Source organism: Rissa tridactyla, unplaced genomic scaffold (genome assembly GCF_028500815.1).
Source record: "Rissa tridactyla isolate bRisTri1 unplaced genomic scaffold, bRisTri1.patW.cur.20221130 scaffold_29, whole genome shotgun sequence".
NCBI classification, from domain to species: Eukaryota; Metazoa; Chordata; class Aves; order Charadriiformes; family Laridae; genus Rissa; species Rissa tridactyla.
This window is the reverse complement of record NW_026529507.1, coordinates 3,056,005-3,066,388: the sequence shown is the minus strand read 5'-3', so window position 1 is coordinate 3,066,388 and position 10,384 is coordinate 3,056,005. Positions and strand designations below refer to the sequence as shown.

Sequence of the window (10,384 nt, the reverse complement as noted above, 5' to 3'; positions counted from 1 at the left end):
ACACCCTCACCATCTTGGGGTTTGCTGCTGAGTTTTACTTCTCTAGAGGCTTGCCCAGTGTTTGAGGGTCTACAGGATCTTGGCCGGAGAGGACTCATTTCCATACCAAATGCCATAACCAGCCAAGTCTCTGTGCATAGACTTCCTGGATTCCTCAGTTCTTCTGTGCTTAATTAGAGAGTTCTCAGATGAATACATTTCAATACTAAACAACCATAAGGAAGGATTGCTTCCTTCTTATTTTGTTCTTTATTTTTTCTTCTTACACAATAAATGATGCCAGCAATCTCCAGTTCATGTTGATCCTGAATTAATGCTAATGGAGCCTCAAGACCCTTTAAGGCAAGACCCTTTATTGCAAACACTCCGTGGACAGGCTTTGTCTCAATCTCACCATGTCTCTCACCTGGCAACCAGGACTGACAGCAGCCTGTTCAAACCTGAGCTTTCTCCACTCCAGTCCGTAGCTGCGTGTTTCCACTCCTTGGCACCGGTTCCCACCTGCTTTACCTTGAAAACGAGCTGACACAGAATGGTGTTTCCTAATGGCCAACAAAGGAAATCAAAGGCAGGCAGAGTTCAATACAGAGAAGACATGCCTCAGCTGTATGTCACGTCCCCATTCCCTGCCCTGAAGTTCACTTTCCATTCTGGATGGCCTTAGACCAATAGAAAACACATTTTCCTGTCAAGCACAGATCCCAGACTGTGTTCTGAGGACATGTTTATTTTAATATATTTCACATCTGTATCTCCTATCTAAAAGAGGCTGGGCGCAATGAAGGTTGGATACGTTGGATAGATCCTGCCTTTATCTCTTTGCAGTCAAGCAATGGTCCCACCTGCTAGCACTTCCCTCCTATCGTCCCTTTTTTGAGATGGCCAAATCTTTATGGGGCGTACAATGGCATAACACCATGGCCCTCCAAGTGCCAAACCGTAACCGGTGTACATGTTCCCTGAGTTCATCCAGGCACCGTCTCCTTCAGGCACCCAGAAATGCAGTGCGAGAGAACATGCTTTGGGACATGTTCCTCATCTAAAGGGAAGCTAAGCAGCCTTTAGCTCCCCACCTCCTTCTCTGGACCCTTTTGAAAGATGCATGCAGCATTTACTTTTTGCCAGATGGCAGGGAGTCCCGCCAGTCTCCAGGACCTTTCCAAGATGATGGAGAGTGGCCTCACTGTGACATTCTCTTACTTTCCAGCACCTCTGGATGTACCCCGTCCATTCCCATGTACTGGTAGTGGTTGAGTTTGCTCCAGTAGATCCTGATTTCATTCCTATCCGCCATTGGCTGTTCTTGTCCAGAGTCTTGCCTCGAGGCACAAAGCCCTGAGAGACCTTGCTGGGGAAGTCTGAGGCAAAAAAGGCATAGAGTATCTCGGAACTCTCTCTCCCTACTCTAACTCAATACAGCAGTGTCCAACTAATATCTTTGTTTTCTTCTGTAAGAATTCCTGAAGTTGGAAATCTCGTTATGATTCCCCTGAATTTACTTTCAGGTTTCAAACTGAGTTTTGATACAGGCCAATGTTCTTCCTGGAGGATGCTGTCCTTGAAGACCAGCTGTACAGAGCTTTGCGCCACCTTCAATGCTCCTGACCATTGGATCCCCACGAAAACTCCTCAGCGTCGGCCAAAGGCAAAAGGACCTCTGAGGTCCAGCATCTGCAGTCTTCTGTTCTGCTTCCTCACTGCCCTGGAGTGCTGGGACCCCACTACTTCAGGGTCACGACAGCCAATCTTCACGTCTCTGACCAGCTCTTCCTGCATTGCAGGTATCACATCAAGGTTGGCGTTATTTTTGTTGGCCCATCTGGCAGCTGTGCTAAGACGTTGTCCTAAGACACTCCAGAAACCACCTGGACTGTACGTGCTGCTGTGCTCCTCTTTCAGAAGCTGCCAGTATCATGGCAGTCCCCAGCGAGACCCAGGCTCGTACAGCCAGACGCTTCCCTGGGATCCTTCAGAAAGACTATACCCTCTTCCTCATCCTGACTGTGGGTTCCTTATCTCCCACCATGACAGGACACTTCTACTGGCCTCTCCTCTCACCCTCCCCCACAAAGGCTCACCAAACTCTTCACCTGCCCCAAGGAGTTGCGCCATACATCCAGTTAACGGCTTCACTTTCAGGAAACCCCACTCCTGATCCTTCCAGCCTGTCTCTCCTGAAAAGCCTGTAGCCATCCATTGCAGCACCCCAAGCTGTGTGCCTTGTCCCACCACGCCTTGGCAGTTCCTCTGTCAAAGTCAAAAAGCACAGGCTCTCTCTCAACTTGTCTCTTCCCCTGGCTGAGAGTTTTGGTGCACATCTGGGCTGTGGCACCTCAGGTGTAGCTCCAGGCCAAGCTCGGACGTCTCTTAAAGGAAACCTGGTACCAAGCATTGAAGACCTTCTGTGTGCAAAGGCTTTGCTTCACGGCAGAGACACGGTCAAGTGGACGGCACCTGGAAGCTTAAAGCTGAAATTGGATGTTGATGGTGAGCAAAGCCTGCTGTCTGCAAGAACAGAGAGAAACAGGGCTGGGAAGGGCGGCCCTGGCAAGAAAGAGGGTTTTTGTCAGTGGTGTCTCTGCAGCCCTCAAGGGCCTTTGACAAAGGTGAAGGTGATCTCCATGAATGACAAGGTGCTGCTGACAGGTCCCCCACGAGATTTTTTGGCCTGTTCCTTGACTGTATTATGAAGAGGGCGAGTAAATGTTGGGCAAGAGAAAAAACAGCAGTTTGAGAGTGCAACACATGAGTGGAGACCCTGGTGTGACGTGTCTTGTGTTCTAAACTGCCTCACATCTACTGCATGGAGAAGGGAGAGACCTTGCCCCACTGCAGTGGCAATCAGTCACTTGTGTTATGAAAATTTGCAAGTGGCCCGTGCTGACCGAGCAGAGAGGCTAGGACACAAAGTACAGAGGTGCACGCGTAAATATTTAGTCATGCGCATGAGGTGTCCGAGCTCAATTGGGGTACCTCAAATGCGGTTAAACACAGGGTTCTTATGCCATTCAAGCATTCAGGTACCTTATTATTTGACTAATGACTAACTAACACAGACACGGAGTACCAATTACTAATCACAGTAAAACTGCACAAAGTAGCTATATCTCTGCAGCTCCATCAGCCATCAGCCTTCTGGCAGCTTTTCTATTGATCCAGACGTCCCCGGAGTTGGTCTATTGCTAATTACTTGTCTGTGATGCTGGACACTGGGAGAGTTTCAAAGGTGTGTAAGAGGGACGAGGATACTGGCATTATCTCGGTTCTCCAGGGGTATCTTTTATCCTTCATGGACAGCTGAATGATTCTGAGAAGTCCTTATTTTGAGGGCAGGGCTGTTCTTCTGCTCCTTGTGATGAGCTGACCTCCTTTAACTCACTTACCCAAGCATGATAAATCAGTACACAATGGGAGCTAGCTAGCTATATATCTTAAGAAAGTCAATTCCTTTTCATACGATAAAGACTGATGGGCATAACAGTTAGGGAGGTAGATTTTGATACCCTTGGATCAGAGGATGTCTGTGGCCAGGTGGGTCCTGCAGAGAGCTTTTTGGTGGTCAAGGATCACCTCTTCGTCATCCAGAATGGTCCATGCCAACATGCAGGAAGTCATGCCAAGGTGGCAGGAGGCTGGCATGCATGAGAAAGGAGCTCTGAGTAACATCAAGCCTGAAGAGGAAGCACAGAGAAGGTGGAAGCTGGCTGCCTTCCAGCCTCCGGGGTTCCGTGGTTCTGTGCTGGAGTTGAACTTTTGGTTTTCCTTTTTCCTCTTTCCCCTTCCCAAGTTCTTTTCTTTAACCATTGTCGTAGATTCCTCTACAAACAGCCCAGCTTCTCTTTCCCCACAGGCCCTACATTTGCTTGCTTTGTGCCCTCTCTACGGGGCACAAAGATGTTTCTAACATAGGTGTTGTGACAATTCCTCTGCTGGACAGTACAAAATTAGGAATGTCTTTAATTCCCTGTAGTGCCCTGCAACTCCTCGTGCTGTTATCTTGTGCTGATGCATCACCACAACCATGGTGAGCTGTCTGCACGCAAACATGAAGAACGAACAAAATGGATCTTCAGTCCAGGGGGACCTTGGGAAATTCTGGGAGTCAGCCAGAAGAAACTGCTGAAGTTTTACAAAGAGAAGTGGCCAGTCCTGCATCAGGGGGAAGAAAAACACCGTATTACAGTGCCAGGTGGGACGTGACAGGATGAGCAGTGACCTTGAGGAGAAGGGCCCACGCATTATGAGGGACACCACATGAGGCAGTGGCGCATGCTGACCATGAACGAGGCCAGCTGCACACAGGGATGGATTAGGAGGAGAGGGCTACCCAGACAGCTTGACTTTTCATGCCCTTTCAGTGAGCCGTGGTGTGGCCACACCTGGACGTGTCTGTCCCTCTGTGGGAATTCCTGCTGTAGACAGGTGGGGAGGAACGGGAGAGTGCCCAGAGGAGGTCTGCACATGGCCTCTGCTTGAGGCCCCAGACCCCATCCTTCTGACCTCTGCCATCCCAGCACAACCCCAGGAACATGCTGTCCCTGGAGAAACACCAGCCTCTCCAGACAGCTCCAGATTCCCCTCCCACAGGATGGGTGGCCTTTATGTCATCTGTGTGAAGGGCTGGGGTACGTCCCTCAGTTAAACCCACGATCTTACCTCTCACCAGACACCGACTGGTGACTCCTAAATCCAGTCCAATATCTCTAAAATGTTACAAACGGACAGTCAGCTTTTTATTCCTGGACACATGGAGGAGGAAGAAGACCTTCAGGGGTGAATTTCCTCAGGCATGTTTGGAGAAAGACCCCAGCATTAAAGCACTGCACCAGGGAGATCTTGCTTTGTTAACAGAGACTCTGTGAAAGAGGCCAGCTCTGAGCCACTGTGAAATACATTTTTAGAAGGGAACCAGGTGAAACTAAGACGTAAATGTCTCAGGTGAAGTGACACAAGTGAAACCTTTGTGTAGGAGCATAAAAACCATAAATGACAATATCAACAGCAATGATGAGAAATGTAATCATTAAAAACACAAAGCCAATAACAAAACACACAAAAAAGCAGATGGAATCAAATAGTGCGGGAGTCATTTGTGGAGAGAGGTGGAACATTTCTCCCTCTTGAAAAAAATCCATGAAATCAGATACCTAATGGCCTCCTTGAGCTCCTGGTTCCTCATGCTGTAGATGAGGGGGTTCAGTGCTGGAGGCAACACTGAGTACAGCACAGCCACCACCAGGTCGAGAACTGGGGAGGAGATGGAGGGGGGCTTCAGGTAGGCAAACATGGCAGTGCTGACAAGCAGGGAGACGACGGCCAGGTGAGGGAGGCACGTGGAAAAGGCTTTGTGCCGTCCCTGCTCAGAGGGGATCCTCAGAACGGCCCTGAAGATCTGCACGTAGGACAGCACGATGAAAACAAAGCACCCGAAGCCTAAACAGGCACTGACCACAAGAAGCCCAGCTTCCCTGAGGTAGGAGTGTGAGCAGGAGAGCTTGAGGATCTGGGGGATTTCACAGAAGAACTGGTCCAGGGCATTGCCCTGGCAGAGGGGTAGGGAAAATGTATTGGCCGTGTGCAGGAGAGCATAGAGAAACCCACTGCCCCAGGCAGCTGCTGCCATGTGGACACAAGCTCTGCTGCCCAGGAGGGTCCCGTAGTGCAGGGGTTTGCAGATGGCAACGTAGCGGTCATAGGCCATAATGGTGAGAAGACAATACTCTGCTGTGAGAAAGAAGATGAAGAACAAGAGCTGTGCAGCACATCCGGCATAGGAGATGTCCCTGGTGTCCCAGAGGGAATTGGCCATGGATTTGGGGAGAGTGGTGGAGATGGAGCCCAGGTCAAGGAGGGAGAGGTTGAGGAGGAGGAAGTACATGGGGGTGTGGAGACGGTGGTCACAGGCAATGGTGGTGATGATGAGGCCGTTGGCCAGGAGGGCAGCCAGGTAGATGCCCAGGAAGGTCCAGAAGTGCAAGAGCTGCAGCTCCCGCGTGTCTGCAAATGCCAGGAGGAGGAACTGGGTGATGGAGCTGCCATTCGACATTTTCTTCCCCTGGGCTTGGAGACCTGTTAATGGAAAGAAAAGCAGTGAGAAGTTGGGGAAGATTTCTCTCAAACTAAAGTATTCAATTGGTCTTAGAAACCCACCAAACTGGCTCTCGCCTTTCAGGAAGACCTTTTGCAGGTCCTTTTTGTACACTCTGGTTGGTGCTGGCTGATAGTCCACCAGAGAGCTGAGATCTCTGCAGGATTCAGTCCTGCCCTACAGCCATGGGTAAAAAGGAACACGGGGTGATCTCAGATTAAATCCACTCCTGGCATCAAAGGGCTTTTCAGCATTGTCACCCGACTGCAGGGCAGAGCTCAGGGCACCTTGTTGTTGGTGGTGTTCTGTTGTAGTTTCCCCACCACACCTGAGGAGTGTTTTTAAGGCAGAAATCCCTGGCATTTCTGCTGTGCTGCAAGTGAAACCTTGTGGGTCCTGCGAGCCAAGGGGACTGTCCCTCAGTGCAGAGCGAGGACAGCGAGTTTGTCCATCGGAATTGCTCTCAGCTGCCCTGTGCTGCTGCCTCTTTGAGCTGGAGGATGATCCCAAGCAGACATTCCCCTGAGAAGAACCTGGACACTGCTGAGAGCAGAGGAGTCCCATTTACAAGCGCAGTTCTCCCAGCCCCTCACCTGAGCTCACTGGACCCGAGGAGGATCTCAGCTCTCCCCTCCCAGCCAGGGACACAGGGGGCTCACTGCAGCTGCCTACATTCAGCCCTCCAGCTGGATTTACGTGGCCTTGGCACTGACATGTCTACTCCGTGGGGCTGCTAGACGACACAGGGATGCCACGGGAGAGCTGAGCCCTTCTGGAGGGCAGCGTGCAGCCAAGCAGGACACTCCTGGGAAAGAATCAACTATCCTAAAGATGGAGTATCCTGCCCACAGGGCCGGCTTGCTCTCAGCCCCACACACTGCAGTCCCCAGAGCCCAAAACATAAGTGGATTTGGATGCTTCTCCTCCCTGGATACACCGGCATGACCGGACATGCAGCATCAGTGTCTGAGCTGCACCTGAATCCTCAGCCCCCACCACAGTGGAAGAAGGGAAGGAACAAGGACAGCAGGGGTGAGAGGGGAACAGGTGAAAATTCTTCTTCAAAAAGAGTCAGGACAGGGAGACACTTGAACATTTCTCCTCCAGGATGTGGGAGAGGAGACCAGGGAGTGTCTCCAGGGAATGTATGTGTGGTGGTGGGGAGGTGCCATCCTAAATGGAAAAGGAAATTCCTTTCTCCCACTCCCCATGCATCCCACTAAAGGTGGAAAATTCAAAACATGGGCTCCATTTCTTTCAGGTAAATGCTGCCTTGAAGTCCTTCTCCAAAAGGATCCTCTGCAAATGTCCTGGGGGTGATCTGGAGCTGGGAGGAAACACGACCCATGCAGCACCCTCACGACTGCAGAAGGACCCTGCCATGACACGACTGGGGTCACTCCTTCCACCCACAGCTTCTCCCCGCAGCGCCAGGGGGAGCTCCCCGGGCAGGCTGAGAGCTGACCCTGGCAGGCAGCAGAGTCCCTGGCCCAGCACACAGTTCCCTGGGACACGGGGACCCTGCTCTGAAGGACAGCCCTGAGCACCCCTGCACGCACACCCACCTTCACAGCCCGGCAGCCGTCCCTGGGAGAAGGCAGCCGACATGCCCTGTGCCTTTGGTGATGTGGTAGGGCTGCCCTGCTCTCGAGCACATCCTTCTCAACACCGACGGAGCCTTGAGAGCCTTCCTGACAGATCACATTAGCCATGGGCTATGCCAGCTTTAGGAGACTGCTCCAGGGAGCCTCTCTGCATTATACTGCAGCAGAGACACAGCATGCCCTGTCCCTCTGACGGTGCAGCAGGGAAGCCCTGCTCCACACGTTGTCCTTCTCCTCGAAACTAGAGAAACTGTGAGAGTTGTACTTGCAGATCCCGTAGGCTGGGGGTTGTTCCAGCTTCTAGAGATCCCTCCAGCAGCTGCAGATTCAATGCCCTGCAGCCAGAGACTGTGCAAAGGCTGTGAGGATTTCTCCCAGTGAGCTCTCAGCACTCTCCCACCCCAGGCTGCCTTTAAGATCCGCTGGCCTCACACGTCTCCCCTCGTTACCTGCAGGCAGTGCCCTCAGCCCTGCTGCCCTTTGCAGAGGAGCTGCTCCTGGGCAGAGCTGTCTCTCTGCAGCGCTGCCCGCTTGCCACGAGCTCCCTCCATGCCAGGAGCCCAGCCCAGCCCAGACGCAGAGGACCAGCCCGAGACGTCACTTTCTCTGCCTCCTCGGGGCTCCCTGGAGGTGTCCCTGTGCCTCCAGGGGAACCTGCTGGGAAAGAGACTGAAGTAATACTGTGTGGTCTCTCTTGCACCTCTGGAGAGACGCTTCTTTCCAGCCGGGTAATTTCTCCTATCAGAGAGAGCTGCGCACGAGAAAGGTCTTGTTCCTTCTGGTATGAGACAGGAAACCTGGACAGTGCCAGATCTCCTTTGCCCCTGCTGAGCGAAGGCAGTCGGCTTCGTCAACTGAGGCATCTCCTCCTTGGTTTGTAGTCCTGGGTGTGAAGTGGACTCAGCTCTCACTTAGGGCTGCCACAATCCCACAGGAGGGGGGATTCCTCTTGCCTCTCTTCAGGTGGGCACAAAACAGGCACCTGCTGCATGGGAGCTGCTGGTCTCAGCTCCCAGCGTCATTCCTGGAGATGGAGGCCAGCAGTGAGCTCTTCAGACTCAAACACCTACTGACATTTCAGGTCTCAGACGTGGTCCAAGATACGTGCCGGTAACTGCAAGATCTAACGGAGCAGTTCATGGAGACAGGGCAGTATCTGGTGCCGTCATCTTTGAGATTCATGAGGAATTCCTTTGGCCACCAGCACGTGCCCGCATTTCGGACAACTGAACTTTTCCCTACTCTTTCAACCCAGGGCAGCCTTCTGAGGTAGACAGGGGACCAGATGTACTCATTGCCATTGACATCATCCATCTTCTCCATCGGCCGTGTATACTAGATCCCCACTGACTGTAACGGCAGATGTCTCATGGACATCCCCACATCACCTAACCTAATTCAGGGCAGCTACTCGATGGCCATGGACAGGCCTGTTGTGCTACAGGAGGTGCCAGGGCTCTCCAGCACAGCTGCAGGTGGCCGGCAGGGACTGCACAGGACCTACGGGAAAGGCATCGCCTTCAGAGTGGGTGCGAGACACACACTCCAGATGCCATGTCTCATAGATTCAGTTTCTGTTGGCCGGCAACTGAATCCCACGAGGGCAATGAGGCAGGGTCTGACCCACCTCCATCCAGTCGATGCAGAGCAGTTCAGGAACAGGAAGCACATCACACTGGGATCTCCACTCATTTGCCTATTTAAGCAACACAAGGAAGTCTCCAGAATAATGACCCCAGGTCTTATTGGAGACATTAATGACCCTGACACCACTGGAAGGGGAACACAGCAGCATGCATACTGTCCAGCAGGTTTCTGTGTCTCTTGGGACAACATCTTTGCACAGGCGCAAGTTAGGCCAACAAAGGTGTTGCTGAGTCCAGTCAATTCAGAGGGAATTCTGATCAGGGGTGTGAAAATGTCAGCCTGGGCTGTAGCGACCATGAAATAGTGGGGTCTCAGCTCCCAAGGGGAGTGAGAAAAGACGGAAGCCAGACTACAGATGCTGGGTCTCTAGAGGAGAAATGGGGATGGAAGAAACAAAGAGAATGAGTGGCCACTGCTGGAAATTAGTAACAGCAGGAGTAGATGAATCCGAGATTCCCTGTGTCCTTCTTGCCTTGGTCTCCTCCAGCAAGCTCTCCCAGGCCTTTGTGCCTTGAGGCAGGACTCTGGAGGGAAAAAAAACCGTGGTGAATTTGGAGAGAGTCAGGAGTTACTGAGCAAACACAATCCTTACCAGTCTATGGGACTGGAGGGGTGGCATCCGCGGGAGCTGAGAGGGCAGGACGATGCCACAGTAAAGCCACTCTCCATCATCATTGAAAGGATCTGGAGTTTGCGGGAACTCCCTAACAACTGGCAGCACCCAAATGCTGCAGGCACTTTCTGCTGTGACCCTGCTTTGCGTAGAATGTTGGTCTATAGAAATCTTGCAAGGTCACTTCCAGCCTGAACGGAAAGTTCCCAGAACAGGCCAATGTCTGCCACCCTGAGACCTGGAATCTGCACTCTGCTCTTCGTCCTCACTCCCTCGGGAGCTGAGACTCCACTCTTTCTTTGCTACTAGAGCCAAGGCTGACAAGGATGACACAGGTTTTCTGATCCAGGTGAGCATCGCCTTGCTTGGCCCATCTGGCAGCTGTGCTAAAAAGCTGAGGCAAAGAGCCTCCAGACACCTAAAGGAGCATTT

At 52.1% G+C, this 10,384-nt stretch overlaps 1 protein-coding gene across 1 annotated transcript; it reads right to left on the bottom strand.

Moving 5' to 3' along the window:
* Positions 1-310: 310 nt before the first annotated feature.
* LOC128903272 (olfactory receptor 14J1-like) lies at positions 311-5,665 on the bottom strand (the record flags this gene model as incomplete). The annotated part of the gene is made up of 2 exons (XM_054187288.1): positions 311-316; positions 5,204-5,665. Coding segments are annotated over 2 exons (468 nt in total), but the record flags the coding sequence as incomplete, so codon positions are not given.
* Between the last annotated feature and the right edge of the window lie 4,719 nt (positions 5,666-10,384).